Source organism: Diaporthe batatas (assembly GCF_019321695.1).
Source record: "Diaporthe batatas strain CRI 302-4 chromosome Unknown Contig00013, whole genome shotgun sequence".
Classification (NCBI taxonomy): Eukaryota; Fungi; Ascomycota; class Sordariomycetes; order Diaporthales; family Diaporthaceae; genus Diaporthe; species Diaporthe batatas.
The window spans coordinates 629,113-647,696 of record NW_025408560.1 but is presented as its reverse complement, the minus strand read 5'-3'; the positions used below and the strand labels follow the sequence as shown (position 1 = coordinate 647,696).

Sequence of the window (18,584 nt, the reverse complement as noted above, 5' to 3'; positions counted from 1 at the left end):
AGCGCTGTATGTTCGCTGTGCGTTTTGCGGGTGTCCCGTCAGCAGTAGCCTACTTTTGTCTCCTGGACGCATGCAGACGATGCAGACTATCAGGTCGCGTCACACGGGTCGGTAAGCAGCCAACACGATGATCTCTGATCGGCCCACCGCTCTGGTGCATCAATGAGGGGCAATGTGGAAGGAGATGATGACTGCTCACATCGTCAAATAATGGTCTATGCCTTTATCTAATGGGGGTAGTACTCGCTTGCTCGCGCCGTAGGAAGAAGTTTTTCTGTCCATGTTTGTACGACCACCATGCTGTCAGGGAGATATGTTAATGTCATTGGCCTCTGCCTGCTATGGCAGAGGGCTTCTGCACAAGATTCTTATGACTTCATGTAGGTCTAATGGCATAGAAAATATCCATTGCCCATGAGAAATTTGGGCTGACGATGTATCAGAGTCGTAGGTGGTGGCGCTTCCGGGCTGACGCTCGCAACCCGCCTCTCCGAGGAACCAAACTTCTCGATACTCGTCCTCGAAGCCGGCAATGATCATATCAACGACACCAAGGCGCAGTGCCCCGGGATATTCGCATCTATGTATGGCGACCACGAGTATGATTGGGACTACCAGAACGAACCACAGGTGAGCTTACTTCCTCGCAACATCCAGCTGCGCTCGCCTGGCGACTGACGAAGCTGACACCCCCCCCCCCCCAAAGCCATACCTCAACAACCGGACCCATGCAAATATTGCAGGAAAGGGCCTCGGTGGCGGCAGTGCTGTGAACTTCATGTGGTGGACTCACCCGTCACGCAAGGATATCGAAAATTGGGGCGCCCTTGGCAATGCAAATTGGAGCTGGGAAGAAGTACAGCCGTACCTCAAGAAGTCAGAAGCATACGTGCCTCCTGCTTCCACTGAGGCCATCGAGGACATGCAGACGCAGTACATAGAGCCAGATCTGCACGGCACGGACGGGCCTACCATCAACTCCTTCCCAACTTCGTACGGTCCATTCACGGAAGCCTGGGCTGAGACATTCGAACGGATTGGATTATATCCATCGGGGGATCCGAGGGGAGGGGAGGCGCTGGGAGGATTTACGAATCCATTCAACATCGACCCGCAGACGAAGGCAAGGAGCTATCCTACCACGGAGTACCACCTTCATGCTGCTGACAGGCCGAACCTCAAAGTCGTCACTGGAGCTTTTGTCACAGAGATCCTGTTCGAGGAAGGTGAGGCTGATGGCACAGCAGCGAGTCCCAAGGCTACTGGGGTTGCGTATCTCAAAGACAACTCTACCCATACGGCGCAAGCGAGTGCAGAGGTGATCCTCTCGGCAGGGTCGATGCAGTCGTCAAAGCTGCTGGAGCTCTCAGGTGTCGGCGACTGCGATCTCCTGGCAACCTTCGGGATCGAGTGCCGCGTGAACAACACGAATGTCGGAGAAAACTTCCAGAACCATCTCATGCTGCCTCTCGGGTGGGCGGCCGTCCCCGGCCTCACGACCACGGACGACTTCTCCACCACAGAAGCATTCAACGCGGCACTGGAAGAGTACACCTCGTCCCGCAGCGGCCCCTTCACCACCGTGAACGGCAGCTCGGCACTGCTCTCCTTGGAACAGATCGGCGGCTCCTACGGCGAGATAGACCCGGCCCCGGCGCAGGCCGGCTATGAGGCGCAGCACAAGCTCCTCCTGGACGGGCTCAACTCCACCGGGAACTCGGCGGTGCAGCAGATCTCCCTGTCCGGCGGCATCTCGCCATGGTTCTACAACGACAGCACCAGGGTGTTCGCCGGGCCCGCCGACGGTGGCAACTACTTCACCATGATCGGCATCGTGTCGCACCCCTTCTCGCGCGGCTCTGTGCACATCCGGTCCGCAGACCCGGGCCAACAGGCCCGCCTCGACCCGCGGTACCTCTCGCACCCGGTCGACCGGCAGATCGAGCGGCAGCTGGCCCTTCACATGCGGGACCTGGTGCGGAACCCGCCTCTCAGCGGGCTGCTCGAGGGGGGCGGGACGGTGTACCAGCCCGGGTACCTGGATGGCGGGGTGCTGGGGGAGGACAATGTCGATGCGTTCGTGGCTGAGAGGATGCTTGTTGCGTATCATCACTCCGGAAACAATGCCATGCTTCCTCGGGACAGTGGTGGCGTGGTTGATCATCGGTTGAGGGTGTACGGGGTCGAAAGTTTGAGGATCGTAGATGCCAGCGTGTTCCCGATGCTGCCACAGGGTACGATTACGAGTATAGTGCTTGCCGTTGCGGAGAGGGCGGCTGAATTTGTGAAAGAGGAGCACGCAGGTGCATGATGAATTCCGATGGAGCTAGGCCTAGAGATCGAGAGTCCGTCTGAGGTGTGCTGCACCTACGACGGCTTCTAAGGCTCTGTTGTGAGCACAACTGAGTGGTTTCACCCTTACACATGTTATCCGTATATTCCAAGGTTGAGCCTGGATGAGTGATTAAAGTATACCTAGGTACGCAAGCGAACCGTAGCGGACTACCTCGTAAAATGTCAATTGGCTCAAGACTAATGTATGATAGTTTCCAAGGTTTCGATGTTGGTCGTTGACTTCCTGAGGTCTTTCCGCGGGTGGCCGAAAAGGTGTGCGGTTCAGTTACCCAATTTGCACTTTCAGGTTCCATCCGCAGCATAGGCGTAGGACCAGATTTCGAGAGTAGTTGCACATGTGAAGCACAATACTATGATAAGGGCCTTGATACGCCAAGGAAAGTTAGCACCGCCTTGTAAGCCCAGAGCACTAGTTCCTGAGTCTCATATGCGTAAAGCAATACGCATGGACGTGCCACGATAATTCGATGTGTATATCCATTCATGGTGCCGAGGATCAGCCTTGTCACATTGAAACAGTCTGAGCCGTGGAGCCGAATTTGAGACGAGGCAAGTCGGGTATCGATGCATTTTCATATCGCCCTGGCCGTAAATGCTGGGCATGGCCGCCCGAGCAATTAATTCACTTGATTGAGTTTGGCAGACTTCTGAGCGACCCAAAGGCATGAGCAACGATATTTGATCGCCACCGCAACATTGCAGCATGACTTCCCAAGGGTTATTCCGCATAACTGGCTCGGGCTTGATGCCATACTTTCCCGGAACTCTATCTTCACTGCCTAGGCATGCCAGATTGGCCAAGTTTCAAATACGTCAACGGCAGCTCTCATTATCCAAATTGGGCATATCTCAACAGTTTTCAAAGTTTTCTCAAGTGTTCTGCCCGAGGAGACTAGCGTAAGCAAGCCTCCCGCCGGAGTCCCGCCGTCTCCGCCGCCGACTCAAACTTGTGGATCCCGGAACCCCGGCCGTGTCACGTCCGCTCCACCACGAACCCACACAAATCTCTGCAAACCTTTACAAACCTCCCACAACACACAAATTCATCAGCAAACGGTGAGATGGCCGAGATGGTTATGGCGCCAGGTTAAGGTTAATCTTAACAATCATTCCTGGTGGAGCAATCCTCCTGGGTTCAAGTCCCAGTCTCATCATTTCTTTTTGCGTTTTCTTCCACCACTAGCACTGCTTTCATTTTTGGTTTTTAGAAGCCACGTGCCCATGTATTGTATTACCTCTGTACTGTTATTGGTATTGTATTATTTTGAAAGCTGAGTGTTGAGCATTCATTACTGTATGAAGCCGCCATGTGTGTCTTCGGACCTATACAGAATAGAAGTGAAACCCCATATGGGGGAACTTTAGAATAGAAGCGAAACCCGATACATGTGTTGATGTGTTGATCTTGGAGGGAAGATTCCTCCAAAGTGATTCCCACACTAAAGCCTTTCCTGAATACACGATGTACCTCGCACTCTCGCATTAGCCTCCTCGGCAAGGGACTGGAAAATAAATACCCCCCCTAGAAAAAAAGAAATGAAGACCATCGGGGCCTTGGACTCAAGTACCGCATTCTTGGGCATGCCAAAGTCTCATAACAAGGATTGTTGCGTAGGCACAAGACTACAGCCTGACTCGGCCTCTTTTGATCCAAAGACCACACGTGCCTCCTCACTTCTTTAGTACAAACATGCTACCACCTATAGGTCCTGGAAAGTCTTCGTCCGTGCCGCCTGGCCACGGTGAAAGGTATCCTACCGCGCGGGTGAGGCTCATGAAATCTGTACACGGTGTCAGCAGAAAAAGCACAGGGTCAACCTCGGGAGGGCGAGCCTCGCGCAAGACAGCACAATTCGGGGGGGGGGGGGGTGGGTGGGCAGGGCATGGTCCGAGGATGTCTCTAGATGGCACTCACTGGATGCTCCTTTCCACGTCAAGCCTCGTTGGGCGGAACTGCCACACCGAGCCATACAGTTTTTCGGCAACAAACCCCGTCGATGCGAGCGCGTGCAGGAAGTCGGTCCAAGGTATCTCGCCCGGCGTGGACGTCACTTTGGGGTTGTAAAAGAGCGTGCGGAAGGTCTTGAAGGCACGCGCATCGACCTCAAAGGTCGGCTGCTGGTCCGAGATGGTGTCGGCCTGGTTGCCCTGTTCTTCCTCTCTTGAAGAGGCAGCGTTTGGTGTGCCGTGGGTCTTGACTTTCTTGGAGGTCTGGGGGTGCACCACCGGCCTGTTGGGCTCTGTTCTAGAATAGAAGGTCGAGAACGGCCGCGTCAACAGCATGTCGACTTCGGCTTCGGAACTGGCCTTGGAAACCGCCGGATTTTCAGCTTTGGGTGGCTCGACCCATTCTGGCGTTCGCTGTAGCACACGACCTTGTGAGAGGAGCTTCCCAACTGCTGTGCCCTCCACCCGCGTGCCTCTCTTGTTCATGAGGGTATCAATGTTCTCCCAGAAAGCATCCAGGTCCGCCTCCGCCTGCCGCATCTTGTCGACATTCTGCAACGTCCGGCGCTTGCCTACAGGATAATCGAAGCGCCCGCCGCTTGGATTTCCAAGCTGGACAATCTTGTCAGCGTTGGCACTTCGCTCAGTGCGAAAAGCGACGACCAGAGCTGACCAATTCGTGCTCTGCTCAGAATATGCTTTCTTGTGGCGTTCACTGTACTCCAAGTCTTGAGTTTCAAAGCCATTCGCCCAAGGCTGGTACAGCTCAAGCTGATGCATACATTGCGCGATGATTGAGAGGTCTGCGATGGTCGAGGCAACATGAGCGGCGATCATTTCCTTGGCCGTGGGCTCGGAGTTGATAAGACGGTCCAGCTCGTCCATGATGATTGTAAAGCGAACCAAGAATAAGTTGTGGTCGTCTTCCCATAGCGTGCGTAGCAACCAAAGTACATGCTCCTCTGTCTTGTTCATTTTCACGCTGGGCCTGGACATGATTGCTATCATGGGAGTGACGGTGTCGGGGGGTGGCTGACGGACGAAGAACTTCCGCATTGGGGGCGAAGCTGCCAACTTGCTTCAGATGGTTCAAGGGCCCCTTTGCCGTTTGTTCGAGGTAATAGCGAAACTTCAGGAGCGCTCCCAGATACTCTCCCGGAAGGTCCTTGGACGGTGAAATGACTGTCGCATACTTGGCTTGGAGTGATTGCAAACCGCGCGCCTGGCGGCTAAGCTCCGTAAACACCTCAAGCTGTAGATAGGCTTCGGAAAGGGCTGTGCCTATTACACGAGTCCATAGTGTGTTGCTACGAACTCTGGATGTGACAGGATGCGCGTCCCCGTTCAAATCTGGAAGCATCTCCTGCCGGTGGTCCCTCCAGTCGAGAAGGGTCTCGGTGAAATAGGATGGGTCTTCACGCAATGCCCAAAGGTGATCTTCGGCTGCGGATGCTTTGGCGTCAAGGAGAGACGTGAGGCGACTATAGTCGAGGCGCGCCGGTACACGATAAGGCGCTTCCGCGGCCATGACAGTGAGGGCTTCGAAGCCATTGGTTTCTCCCTCGGTCTTGAGGGTTGGCTCAGGCAGGACAGGGTAAGCGGCGCTGACCAGGTCATCGGCCGGAATGTCATGGAGAATGCTTTGGCAGCACTTGACGAGGAACTTCATGAGGCGCTGTTGCGCTTCGAGAACTAGCAGGCCTTCTCCGGGAAGGAACTGCTTTCTCGTGTGCATCCAGTCGAAGGCTTCGGGGTGGTCGTCCCACGCCAGCAGCTTGCCGTACTCGGCTGGATTAGTAGCGCCGTTAAGCACAAGAACATAACAGTTGAGGAAGACGGGACGGATTGCAAAAGTGACTATGCCAAGATGCATCGACTCGATGTCAGCGGCGGCAAAGTCCGAAGGGGGTTGGCGCCCTCGCGAGTTGAGCAGGAGCAACAGCGTTTTGGGCTTGGCGAGGTCTTCCTGATTGATATACGGCCACACGAAGTGCTCCCGGAGGCTGGTCCCGGAGAGACGCACATACTGTTGCTTGTTGCGAAAGGTTTGGAAGTCAGGACGGTGGTCAACTGCCATGTTAGGCCAGGCATCGAGGAGGATCTTGAGTTTCTGCGGCCGAGTCTTCTTGGACCACCGCTTTTGGATGGTCGCCTCGTGGCGATAGACTGGGGCGACCGACACCTGGGAATTAGAAAGGGTTTCACCGAATCCTCGATGCAGGTAATTACTCACGGATCTCCTGGAGCAAGCCATGATTGTGGAAGATGTCCTCTGACATGCCTCTGGCCTGCCGCTGGAGGTCGGCAGGCTCCATTGTCGGCGGAGCAGGCATACCTGTGAGCCTTGCGATGGTCGAGGGGTCACTGTAATCCACACCATCCAGATCCATGTCTGGTGCTGACTCCAGGATGGCCTGGTGCTCAGGCGAGGGCGAGAAGGGGTTGAATCTGTGATCACGCCGAAGATCCATTGCGATTCAGTGGTCGGGCGTCACCGCGAGGCGAGTGGGTTCGAGGCGCTGAGGGGGAGAAGTCAATGGTCTGATAGCCGGCATGTAGACAAACGAGGCAAAGAAAGCAGCCAGGTTCGTTTGGAAAGTGATGGCCCTTGTGGTACAACACCCGGTCTCCAATCTTCCTCTCGGGATTCTAGATGTCGTGACCTTTGTGGTTGGGGTGCAAGCTGCTGTCTGTGAAAAACGAGTTAGCCCCCCCCCCCTGTTAAAAACCCCCTGTTCAAAAGTTAAACAACTCCCTTTTAAAGTACTCTTCTCTTAATAACTCTCTTAATACTTAATTTAAAAATATATAAAAAATACTTTTATAATCCTTATCTATATCCCTATAAACTTAAATTTTTAAAATAATTTTTATTTAAAGATTAAATATTTACTTATTTTATTAACCTAAATAGCCTTTATATCCTTTATAATATAAACTTAATAATAAATATTCTAAAAGTATTAGTATATAGAGATTTTAATGAGGAGTATAAATATATTTTTTATTTATTTTAAAGTTAAGTATTTAAAGAGTTATTAAAAGATAAAAGGGAGTTAAGAAATTTCTTTAACTTTTGAACAGGGGGTATTTGACCAGGGGGGGGGCTAACTTCGTTTTTCCGAGACAGTGCATCAAGAGATAAGATTACAGGGGTGCCGTAGAAATTGGGACGGGTTAGGGTAACTTGAACACCTTGATCCGTAGCGACACAGCAAGTTTGACACCTAGGTAGGTATATATGCTGTCCTGGTACAGTGGGACGGGGAAACCTGATTTTATATATAAGACCTAGGCTTTTTCGAATCTGCCAGTTGGATCATGTCTGGATTGTCTATCAGCCTGTCCCTTTCCCCGGATTCTGGTATCCGTTTCTGGTGACTGCCCTACTGCAAAAAGCGCACGATCATGGACCTCAAAGGCAATCCTAATGTTTTTGTAATTTCTGGTATAATATTCTGGACAAGGCAGCCGCATGAAACAAGCGTCCTGAAAACTCATTTGGACTTAATGATGGAAGATTCAGCATACCAAACCCCAGTGTGGTTCTCTCGTCGAACTGGGACTGGTCATACTTTTACAGATTGTATCAGGCAATTCAAACACACGAGAATAGGAAGCAAAGCTCTGCAGCGGCAAAGGCGGGCGTTTGTACTACAATAAGGATATGGTAACTTACCCACCTAGGTACGTCGTTTGATAACACGAGGCAGTGAACAGCGTTGCAAACGCGTTTGTCAGTAGCACACACCATTGATCTTTCACTTCATCCAGTTTCCCAACGTTTGTCATTGCAACTCCACACAGAATTCCCAGTAGACCTTTGGGTTCCTGGCCTCCAACCCAAAACTCTTTCACTACAACCACATTCTTGCAGCTCGAGTCTGGAGTGACAACGGCCTCTCCATTCCTTGCAAGACGACTTTGCAACTTTATCATACTACCTTGGAAGACCTCGTCAACAAACATGAAACTCGTCAGCTTGGCGTTCAAGATGGCCATGATGATCTTGCTGGGTCTGCTGATGGGAGCCTGCTACGCAGACGTAAGTCCCACAAACAGACGACTGTCATCATTGACATTTGGGTCATATGCCTTACCACCTGAGCCGTATTCACTGACATACACTTGCTCCAGCTTGTTCCACAGAAGACCCCCACCTTCTTTGACAACAACACGGCCCTCGTTCCCAACGTCCATGGCGAGATGGTCTTGCACACTATTGTTGACCTGACCTGGGAGATTGATGTTCCAGGCGCCCCCTACAAGATCAACGTCACTGGCCCAGCCAGCAAAGTCGTCGATTACATCGACGCCAACTACCCCGACCACGTCTGGCCCGATGTCGACGAGCTCAATGCCAGCTCGCCGGGCAAGGTTTTGCAATCCCCAGGCCCCAAGCTCAACTGCAACGTTTTCGGCCTCACCACATACCCATTGGCGAATAGAGTGCGAAAGAGCTTGGCATCGCTCGGCAACTACCAATTCAGCTTGGGAAAGGGCCCCGCAACCTGCGCCCAGGTTGAGTGCAGCCAGGACCTCCAGGGCCGCTACGGGGCAATCTGGTGGTGCAATGATGTGAGTGAACTTGTGGGGGATCTCCAGTGTCCGTGATTGATTATGTACCTTCACTGTCCCTGATGCTAATATGCGACCCACATAAACAGGGTAGCTCGCCGGCATTTACCATGGCCTATGACATCGCTGAGCTTGCCCAGCTGATCATCCCTACCTGTGCTGAGTTCGCCGTCCCTATTACATATACTCGTGGCCAGGTCTTTGATCAGTACAGGCCTTGGAATGTAATTGTCACAGGCTACGAGAGGTGCAGGTAGAGCGCGTCGATGGCGGTAGCTCATGACCTCGGGAGCGTCCTTGCTGGCCAGTACGACCATGAAGAGCGGGATATAGGTGCTGGGAGATCTCGCTGAAGTCTAGATCACCTCCGAGATGGGCGAACTTGAGTTCAAGTAGCGAACAATGAAGAACCTTGGAAGCATGCGCCCATCAATCAATCGGGTTGGCCATTTCATGCCACCTAAAGTTTTCCTCCTCTTGTCCACGTTTACCAAACAAACATGCTTGTTTTGCAGCATTTTATTTTTCTTCTTTTTAATTGCTAAGACCTCTTCGTGCTGTGGGTGTGGCTGGGGTTCTGCTGACGATAGTCAATGTAATCGCATGCTTGGAACATGTGAACACAGCAGCCGCATCGGTCTACAGAATTTGATGAAGAAAGGCTAGGATTGGAAGATAAATATGTATGTGGTATGAGAAGCTACTCATAAAACCTTATCTGTCATCCTCCACTCAGCGTTACTGCTTTATTACTGACAGGCTCAACAATTCCACTGGATCAAATCCCAAACACCAACCTTCGCTACCCAACCCCTCATACCGTAACCCTCTACTTCCCAGCCTTGATTTCATCCGCAATCTTCTCTGCAAAAGCATAGACAGTACTCTGAGGATGCCCCGGCGGCAACAGAGCAAAGCTGCTCGCATCCACCACCCTCAGCCGCTGCACACCGATGACCCTGGCGCCAGTGTCCACCACAGCCGTGGGGTCGTCGACGGTACCCATGCGCGCCGTGCAGCTGGCATGGTACACCGTCATGAGCGTGTCGCGTACCGTGTTCAGTATCTGCTCGTCACTCTGCACCGCCGGCCCCGGGAAGTACTCGTTCGGGTCAGCGAGGACGGGCCGCATCGCTTCCGAGGCGAAGGCCTGCCTCAGGCGCTTGTATGATGCCACCGCGACGGACTCGTCTATCGGGTCGGTGAGCCAGCGCGGGTCCACGATGGGCTTATCGGCCACGTTGTTTGATGAGATGGTGACCGTGCCGCGGGACTGCGGCGCCACCAGGGCTGCGAGGATGGTGGCGTACTGGTACCCGTCGTCGGGCTGGGTCGTGAAGAGGTTGGTGAAGGCTCCAACGTAGCCTGGAGCCCCGAGGTACTCGATGTCGGGCCAGGTGTCGGGCAGCTTGTCCAGCGCTGCTGCTGCGCTCGGGGTGATCCCGTCTCGCGGTGCTTTTTCCCAGCCGAGGAAATCACAGACCGGATTCGTTAGAGGGCCCTCGTTGAAAGGGAGAAAGGCCGTCGCGTACTGCGCTCCAACATACAAGAGGTTGTTGGCCAGATACGTGAGCGTCTGTACGTTGACACGGTATGATGGCCCGAAGAAGATGTGGTCCGTCAAGTTTTGTCCCACCCCGGGACGGTCAGCAATGACGGGTATGTCAAACTTCTGAAGCGTCTCGGCAGGTCCAATTCCTGACAGCATCAGAAGCTGGGGAGTCTGAAATGCGCCAGCTGAGATGATGACCTCTTTGTTCGCCGAAAGCGTCGTGCCTGAATCGAGCAGCACGCCTGTAGCAGCCTTGCTCCCATCGAATAGGACTTTGCTCGCCTTGGTGACCTGGTAGACCTTCAAATTCGGCCGCGACTCTGCTGCACTGAGGAATGAGGTCTGGGAAGAGTCCCGATTCTCGTTGTCCGGATTGATCGTCGAGCTGCAGTATTGCGAGCCCATGAGGGTCCCGCTGTTGAAGTCCTTGGCCTGGGCCACTCCAATTTCTTCCATTGCAGGCTGGATATAGCTAGAGAATGGTTGTGCGTAATTAGCATACGACACTCGCAGAGGCCCACCAGCCGTGTCGAAGGCTGTGGCATCGTACTGCGTTGTCGCGTTCGATGCTCTCTTATCCGTGTTAGGTGGCGTGAATTGAACGCTCTTCTTATAGTATGGTAGCATGTTCTCGAAAGTGTAACTCTGGTCTCCGACCGTGTCAGCCCAGAGCTGCATCGAGCCAGTGTCTGGGCGCTGATAGATCATGAAGTTCAGCGCTGAGCTGAAGAACAAGTCAGAACTGAGTCACAACGCATCCCACGGAATACCACGAAGGTTGCTTACCTGCCTCCCAGGCATTTTCCACGCGGATAGCGCATGGGTCGGTTATTTGCGCCTGTTTGAGGTGTAGTGACGAAGTCCCAGTCTACCAGCGGGTTCGTATCCGTCGGAGAACTGCCGGCAAAAAGCTATTTAGTCACGGCTGGGTCAGTCACAGAAGCTTCATTGAGATTGAGAAGTGCTCGCATAAGCGACGCGTGCTACAGGCTCATAGCCTGTTGAGTTCAGCTATTGCAAACCTACCGTGTCACCTGCTGGCGTCGATGCTATCAATGGGTCTGAGATCGAGTAGTAAGTGCCGGCCTCAATGACAGCCACTGAGGTGGACGGGTCTTCCGAAAGCCTTGCTGCGAGTGTAAGGCCTGCTGTGCCTCCACCCACAATAACGTAGTCAAATCCAGCATCTTGTCTTCTCTCGTGGTCTGACACAGGAACACAACTCCCGCAGGACAGTAATAGTGCAATAGCAAACCATGCTGCAGCCATAATGGGAGACTTGCTAGAGCACGGAAAGTGTAAGTGTGTCAAAATATCTAGCGAGAAGTCTTGAACCCAATGTGTGCAACAAAAGACTTCAGGAACGGCAGGAAGAAACAGTTGGCTCCTTATGATATGATCTTTTCTCCGACAACATGGCTTGCACATGCGTAACATTCCGTCACCTGGCACCAGCCAGATTGCTTGTTCCCGAAAACCAGACCTTGGCCAGTACATTCAAGCATAAACTAGGTCGCATCCCGCACGGCAGCCACACGCCTGCCACTTTGGCTGAAATCTCCCGTTTGGGTAATCCATCTGACATATTTGTCAGGACCTTTGGTCCAATAGAGAACGTGAGATGGCTGGATGGGATGATGTGCAGGGAGTAAACTTATGCCGCTCGGACTAATAACACTTAGTCCATGCTTATATCCGCCATCTCCAATGCTTACCCAGGTAGACGTCATTGGCGTGATGCCATATTCTCTCCAGTCATACCACACCTGGCCGTGAGAATGCTTAGCCAACAAAATGCGATGGTGGGAGACGCCCTTGCTATGTGCAAGGCAGACTCTCGAACAGAACGCATGGAGAAGTTTCTAGTCTGCCTTGCCCCTCAATTAACCATTTGCATCATACACATATATTACCTCTGCTCTCCACCCTCCCCAATACTACAACACCGTCTACAGGTGAATGCAAATGTTCCCGAGGCATCATCATATCACAAGTGGATGTCATCGTGTGGATCCAAGCAGGATGCATCGGAAAGTGGCTGGCCAAGGCTAAGATAGATACCGAGGAAGCCCTTCATTCAATGTGCGGAGGCATGCTTAGCATGTGCATACCTAGGTAGACATGACCTAGCTTATAGCCCGTTTCAAGCCACCTTCAAGTTTCCACCGGGGCTGGTGGGAATCGCCAAGGTTATGTTGCAGCCATGACTATATTCAACGCTTGGGCTACATATGGAAGGCTGTAAGAGGGGCTTGTACTCTGCATATTTCATCTCCCCGTCTGGACCACAGCGACGCCTGCCCCCCCCTCCCCATGAGAACGTTGAACCCCAGAACAATTATCAGCGCCAGCTAAACAAAGAGAATAACACAGGGGTAAGAGATACGGGCTGCCAGAGTCCTGACTCAACCTACCCGCCAAGTCTAGTCTTTGGTCTCATCGTCACTCATTGATGGTACGAAACGTTCTATTCGATCAAATATCCCGAGTGAAATCGGGGCTTCAGGGCTGATGGTACCGGATCTCAGCCGCAGTGTAGTACCGTCACACGCGACGGGGAGGACAGCCCCGCAGAGTACATGATCACCATCTTGTATTCACAGTCGCACTGACCGTTCGATCTGAGACTGAGGCTTTCCTGTGGTAGAGATATCGCAGACAAACTCAACAGCCTCAACGCCCATGATGGAATGGCTGAGGGTCTCTACTCCGTTGTGACTACTTTGGCTCACAGACAATGACTCTGGTCCTACCTAGTGTAACCAACAACTCAAATTCCCAAGAGCCATATCGACCACTACAGTTCGCCACCGATTCTAGCCTTCATCCAAGCTACTTGTGGCTTTGGTAACTCATATCCGGGAGCGCAGCAAGCCTCTTCGGGTCAGAATACGAAAGAGAAGAAGTAATCGAAGGTGATACGTTGCAAGGATTCAGCTCAAGTGCTACAGTCTCATGAACACAACCCTGAGAAGAGTCGTTAGTTTTCACTTCGGAAGAGACTCTTTTGCTGAGGCCAGGCTATGACAACCTTGGAAGAATGAGGCAGGGTGTCTCTGTGCGTGCATGTGATGGCTAATACAAATACCCCAAGGGCCTGGGGCTGCTTCCTCCACATCAGAGTCTACGTCTCTAAGCCCTCTCGCGATGGGCTAGGAGCTGTCGCGAGATTCGAGTTGCACACCTCGTCATCTCCACAATCTTACAGATCGATTTTGTATGAGACGGAGCAGGGGTGGTGGAGCCGGCCCACAGCGATGGAGAACGAAATGCGGGTCGCTTGGCCTTCAAGACGTCATCTGCCGCAAAGAGACCACTCCAGACCGTCCTCACAGGTCTTCCAAGCTCCCCTTCTTCGCGCCTTCGAGGAAGTCTTGATGAACTGCCCCGGCCTTGACGATCGGCGGCTAAGCTCAAGGCTCCAGGGCTGGGCGATCAACGGGGCAGCACTGCAGTGTTGATCGCAAGCTACAGTCACAATCCTTCGCATGGCCATTCCGTTCCTGAATATGCGCCGCGTGCTAGAGCCCAAGCCCATTTGATTTGACAATGTAGAGTGCTTTAATGTTGTTCGGAAGCAAGTCTGCAGGTTTCCGGGTCCTGACGCTTGCTCCGGGCTCGTACAGCTTCGGGGAACGGCTGTCGCCCTCCATGGGATGATCACGAGCTGCTGCCAGCCATGGCACCCCTGTGCCGGTCGGACATGTTGGAACCGCTGCCAAATTATTGGACGAGGGCGCGTCTAATGTAACAAAGAAAAGGACTGCGCCGACCCGACTGTGGGCCAGCCCGGGATTTCAGGTTTGTTGTTAGCAGCGAGTCAAAGCTGCTTTTTCATGTACCTGGGAATAATACCCCTTTTGTCCACTGTTTTTCTAGCCACAGTACGGCACGGGCATATGTGCAGAGTGCATATGTATGTGAGCCGTGAATAAAATTGATGGTCGACCGTTTCCGGCGACAATCCTTTATTTTCTTTCCCTGGGCTCGCCAGTCACTCTTTTCTTTCCAAAGTACTGACCGCACCGCGACTTGAGTTGATCGTTGCTCCACACTCGTTTGACCAACATGCATTGCAACATTGCAAGCTATGCCGCCTTGGCAGCTTCCCTGGTGAAGCTCGCCCATGCGGTTGATAGTGTGACCGTGTCGGACACCATCGCCGCCGGATCAAGCTTTCAACTGAACGCCACCGACATCGACAGCACAGACAAGTATCGTGTATACCTGGCGGCTGCCCTCGGAGGCGACACTGGACCGACCTGTACGTCTGGCATGTGAAAAATGTGCCGAGATCGACGTGATCTGAGCACACCAGGTGCTGATCCGATGCTGACCCGGGTAAACATCAATCAGGCTGGCTCTCCAACTCCACCTCGCTCTCTTCAAGCAGCAACTTCACCATCCCGCCGGAAGTGGGCCCCGAGGCAAGCTATTACTCCATCGGAGTGAGCGACGTCGCCAGCGACAGCGACGCAGACGACATAGTCTACAGCAACAGATTCACCTTCACCGGCGGGACCGGCAACTACTCCCAGTACGAGACGCACCTCAACGGAAACCCCTTCTGGGACGCCGACTCCCTGCCTTGTACCGCGTACGCATGCGCCAGGAAGTGCGCGGATGCGAGCTATCCGGATGACCTGTCCGACCCGACCGCGTATGGCACCATGAGGAAGTGCATCCAGGACTGCCCTGGCGTGTCCGAGACATCGCAGACGGCGCCGGCTGCTCCCACTTCTGCTTCGACGGGTTCCGACACGGCAATTGGTGCCTCTGCCACCGAGATGGCCGACAGCGATGAGAATGGAGCCCCTGTGGCGGCTGCGCAGCAGATCATGATCGTTGGAATGGCCAGCGCTGCTAGCTTTGCTATTCTGTTCTTGTAAGAGTACTTACACGTCACTGGTCGGTGCCGCAGCTGTTGGGCTGTGCAAAGCAGAAGAACGCACAGAGCATCTCTGCTTTCAGTTAAGAGCATTGTGTGTACATAGTATCATGATAGATTCATACATGTCCCATCCATAGCAGTGGTATCCTTACGAATTGCACAATTAGTAGTAGCATTGGTATAATCATCGGGTACATAGGGAAGGGCAGAGAAGATAAACATTTGTAATGTCTGAGTATGAGTACATTTGTATGATATTTAATACACCAAGTTTCCCCCAGCTCGACTTGAACCATCTCCACCAACTTTGAAGGTGTTTATAATTCTCGTGACGTGCTTGATTGAGTACGTCAACCACCCGGGCACCTGACCAGGCGGTAGTAAGCGTTGAAGTAAAAGTTTACAACTTATACAGCATTTCCTGCGACATGGACCAAGTTCAATGAAAAGTGCTCCAATGCTCAGGTCCCAGGCTTCATTTCATCTTTTCTCCCCTGACCACTTCGATTCGATGGACTCCGTTGGAGTTCCTGCCCCCGCTAGTGCTTCAAGACAAATGTCTGGCCACTCCATCCGTAAGCGCGCGCCAGCCTCCTCCCGTGCCTTCTCGCCTGCCGAAACGGGATCTTGGAATGCGGGTGCGGTTCGTGAACAAGGATGGTTCTCATCTGGATGCAGTTGTTGTCGTCGCGTGGGGCGAACTGCCAGACTGATCCGTACAGCTTTTCCATCCAGAAACCGGCAGAGTGCATTGCGTGTAGAAAATCATTCCATGGCACTTCGCGCGGCGGCGATCTCGAAGATGGGTTGTGGAAGAGAGCACTGAAGACTCTCATGGCGCGCCCATCGACTTGGATAGTAGGACATGGGCCTTGGCCTTCTGGCTCGGTCTTTTGGACTTGTTCCGATGTGACATCCGAGTCTTGGCGAGCAGCTATTTTCCGTGTCTTGATTTTGCTATTTCCTACCGGCCGAACTTGTATCTTGGTGTCGTCAACGATGTCGAGTCTTCCAAAGGGTTGAACAAGGGCTTCGGGGGATATAGCTTGAGGCGGTGTCATGTTGATGGGCTTCGCTGGCTCTGAGTCAACCCAGTCGGGAGTGCGCTGTAACTGACGACCCTGAAAGAAGAGAACGTTTTTGGTATGTATTGTTAGAGCGTTTTGTTGCTCCATCTCTGTCAGTAAAGCATCCCACATCTGGTCCAGTAACCTCTCAGCATCCTGCATAGCTTGTACATTGGCTGATGTGCGCTTTTTATGAACTGGATATGGTCTCTTCGCCAAACCAAATGCCATGGATCGAGTTCGAGTACTCGGTTTGAATTTAATATAAGGCACCATTTGGCACATTTTCTCCTTGATATCTTCTCCAAAGACAGTGCGAATTTCCTGGATGGTTTCCTCGTCCAATGACGCCTCCCACGGCTGAAAGAGATGAAGTTGCCGTAGGCATTCGGATAACAAGGTGATGTGCGAGATCTCTTCGGCTACGGATGAAGTAACGGCCTGTTGAGCATCTGGCACTGTCTCGATGAACATGTCGTATTCTTCCAACACCGACTGGACACTAGCAATGTGTCCTCTCGTTTTGTTCATGTCTGTGGAAAAGAGGCCTTCCAAAATCTTCATATATTCTCTTATGTGTCGTGGTGGCCTTGGGTCCGCCACGCAGCAGACGAAAATGTCGGTTGTGTCGGTCGAGGCCCGACGGATGTAAGGTCGAAGTGGTGGGGATGAATAGACCAGCTTGCGCAAGAGTTGGAGTCGGTTTTCGATGAACTTGCACAGCGTGAACTGAACTTTGTACAATCCCAAGGCGAAAGGCTTAGGCAGCGGCACTCCGGGCTCGATGTCTTTGCTGTCGAAGTGCTGGGCTTTGAGCTCTACCAGGGTCGAAATATCCCGCGCAAGTCCGCACCAGAACTCGACACCAGCGCAACTGAATATCAGGGTGGTGGTCGAAAGCGAGTCTTCCAGGCTTCTTACGTCGGAACCCCACCAATCACGTCGTGCGCCGGGTGCAGTTATCGGATGCTGTTTACCGAGAAGATCCTGGACATATTCAGGTTGGTGGGCAAGCACGTCGTCCAGGCTTTCTGAGAAACGGCCGGGGTCTTCACGTAAGGCCCACAGTTTGTCCTCTTCCTCATGAGCCTTAGCAGTTACAAGTAACTGCAGGCGATGGAAATCCATTTGTGCGGGTGACGAGTAGATGGCCTCCAAGTTGGCGCTGGCGAGGGAGACGACGCCATTTTCTCTGGAATTTGCTGAAGGAAGAGGCGGTGCTGGCCGAATCTCGTACTCAGGCCCAATCAGCTCACCAGAGGGGATGTCGTGAAGCATTTTCTGGACGATGCCAAGAAGAAACTTGTAGATTCGATCCTGAATCTCCAAAGCCCACAGACCATCTCCTGGGTTGACCAACCCTCCAGCCAGGCGAGGGTCTGCACCGGTAAAGATTTGATTCATCGTTGGAAGCTCCTTTCGTAGTTCTCCATACGACTCTGGGACCGAATGCCGTGCGTTCAAATCCATAACATAGCCTCCCAGGGACCGCCACATGGTTAGCTCAAAACGGGTTGTTGAGAGCTGGATGTCGCGTTTTGAGAATGCATGTGGAGGCTGGCGCGCTCTGGAATTGATCATGAGAAGGAGCGGTTCAGGCTTGGTAAGGTTGTGCAGATTCATGTATGGCATCAGTAAGGCTTCACGTTGCGGACCCTCGTACTGTTTTGCCTGTTGCTTTGGCCGTGCCTGCAGCAGCGATTTTGCTGCCAGATCGTCTGACTTGTTTGCCAGGATAATATCAGGGCGTTGATGCCGAGCCATGTTGGGCCAGATCTCGAGAAGCAAGTCTCGTCTCTTTGTGATGGATTTGTTGGTCCATCGCTTTTGAATTGTGGCCTCATGGCGCTGCACAATGGCTTCAAGGGATCCCCAGTTGTCGTATATCCGCTGTGCTGTCCGTTTGATCTCAGAGCGCACGGCAGGCAATTCTTCTTGGGAAATGCGATGAATTACCTCATCAAAGATTTTCTGAAGATCATGAGGAAGGGAATTGATGAAATCCTCAAAACTTATGTCCGCCGGGCAGGATTTGACCGTTTTGTAGAGCGCCCGTCTGACGTTTACAGCTCTGTCCATGGTCACCTCATTCAAAGGGTTGCATGGGTTACACAGCCCGCTGAAACGAAATCGGTTTTGATGGAAGTAGTGGAAGCAGTGCTCAAGTGCTGCCACGGAGTTTTGAAGTCTGATA

The 18,584-nt window shown here is 52.7% G+C and overlaps 6 protein-coding genes across 6 annotated transcripts; 3 read left to right on the top strand and 3 right to left on the bottom strand.

The window, feature by feature from the left end:
• KVR01_010365 (uncharacterized protein) lies at nucleotides 1–2,536 on the top strand. The gene is made up of 3 exons (XM_044788213.1): nucleotides 1–380; nucleotides 444–630; nucleotides 707–2,536. The coding sequence occupies exons 1-3, from the start codon at nucleotides 298–300 to the stop codon at nucleotides 2,309–2,311; spliced, it is 1,875 nt and encodes a 624-aa protein (XP_044640524.1). The 5' UTR covers nucleotides 1–297; the 3' UTR covers nucleotides 2,312–2,536.
• A 1,198-nt stretch (nucleotides 2,537–3,734) lies between these two features.
• Nucleotides 3,735–6,773, bottom strand: KVR01_010443 (uncharacterized protein; the record flags this gene model as incomplete). The annotated part of the gene is made up of 4 exons (XM_044785457.1): nucleotides 3,735–4,136; nucleotides 4,271–5,334; nucleotides 5,378–6,468; nucleotides 6,536–6,773. The coding sequence occupies 4 exons, from the start codon at nucleotides 6,771–6,773 to the stop codon at nucleotides 4,049–4,051; spliced, it is 2,481 nt and encodes an 826-aa protein (XP_044640602.1). The 3' UTR covers nucleotides 3,735–4,048.
• A 1,496-nt stretch (nucleotides 6,774–8,269) lies between these two features.
• Nucleotides 8,270–9,137, top strand: KVR01_010153 (uncharacterized protein; the record flags this gene model as incomplete). Its single annotated transcript, XM_044792248.1, has 3 exons — nucleotides 8,270–8,347; nucleotides 8,440–8,880; nucleotides 8,970–9,137. The coding sequence occupies 3 exons, from the start codon at nucleotides 8,270–8,272 to the stop codon at nucleotides 9,135–9,137; spliced, it is 687 nt and encodes a 228-aa protein (XP_044640312.1).
• Nucleotides 9,138–9,709: 572 nt separating this feature from the next.
• On the bottom strand, nucleotides 9,710–11,701 carry KVR01_010454 (uncharacterized protein; the record flags this gene model as incomplete). Its single annotated transcript, XM_044784526.1, has 3 exons — nucleotides 9,710–11,156; nucleotides 11,219–11,343; nucleotides 11,459–11,701. 3 exons carry the CDS (start codon nucleotides 11,699–11,701, stop codon nucleotides 9,710–9,712), a joined length of 1,815 nt encoding a protein of 604 aa, XP_044640613.1.
• A 2,560-nt stretch (nucleotides 11,702–14,261) lies between these two features.
• On the top strand, nucleotides 14,262–15,616 carry KVR01_010406 (uncharacterized protein). The gene is made up of 2 exons (XM_044788006.1): nucleotides 14,262–14,696; nucleotides 14,789–15,616. Exons 1-2 carry the CDS (start codon nucleotides 14,501–14,503, stop codon nucleotides 15,319–15,321), a joined length of 729 nt encoding a protein of 242 aa, XP_044640565.1. The 5' UTR covers nucleotides 14,262–14,500; the 3' UTR covers nucleotides 15,322–15,616.
• A 246-nt stretch (nucleotides 15,617–15,862) lies between these two features.
• Nucleotides 15,863–18,469, bottom strand: KVR01_010714 (uncharacterized protein; the record flags this gene model as incomplete). The annotated part of the gene is made up of 1 exon (XM_044788345.1): nucleotides 15,863–18,469. The coding sequence occupies one exon, from the start codon at nucleotides 18,467–18,469 to the stop codon at nucleotides 15,863–15,865; it is 2,607 nt and encodes an 868-aa protein (XP_044640873.1).
• Nucleotides 18,470–18,584: the final 115 nt, after the last annotated feature.

Coding starts and splice junctions, on each gene's coding strand:
- KVR01_010365 (XM_044788213.1), top strand. CDS start 298: ATGCTGTCAGGGAGATATGTTAATGTCATTGGCCTCTGCCTGCTATGG. Junction 381..443: donor CAAGATTCTTATGACTTCAT/GTAGGTCTAATG, acceptor ACGATGTATCAG/AGTCGTAGGTGGTGGCGCTT. Junction 631..706: donor ACTACCAGAACGAACCACAG/GTGAGCTTACTT, acceptor CCCCCCCCAAAG/CCATACCTCAACAACCGGAC.
- KVR01_010406 (XM_044788006.1), top strand. CDS start 14,501: ATGCATTGCAACATTGCAAGCTATGCCGCCTTGGCAGCTTCCCTGGTG. Junction 14,697..14,788: donor AGGCGACACTGGACCGACCT/GTACGTCTGGCA, acceptor AACATCAATCAG/GCTGGCTCTCCAACTCCACC.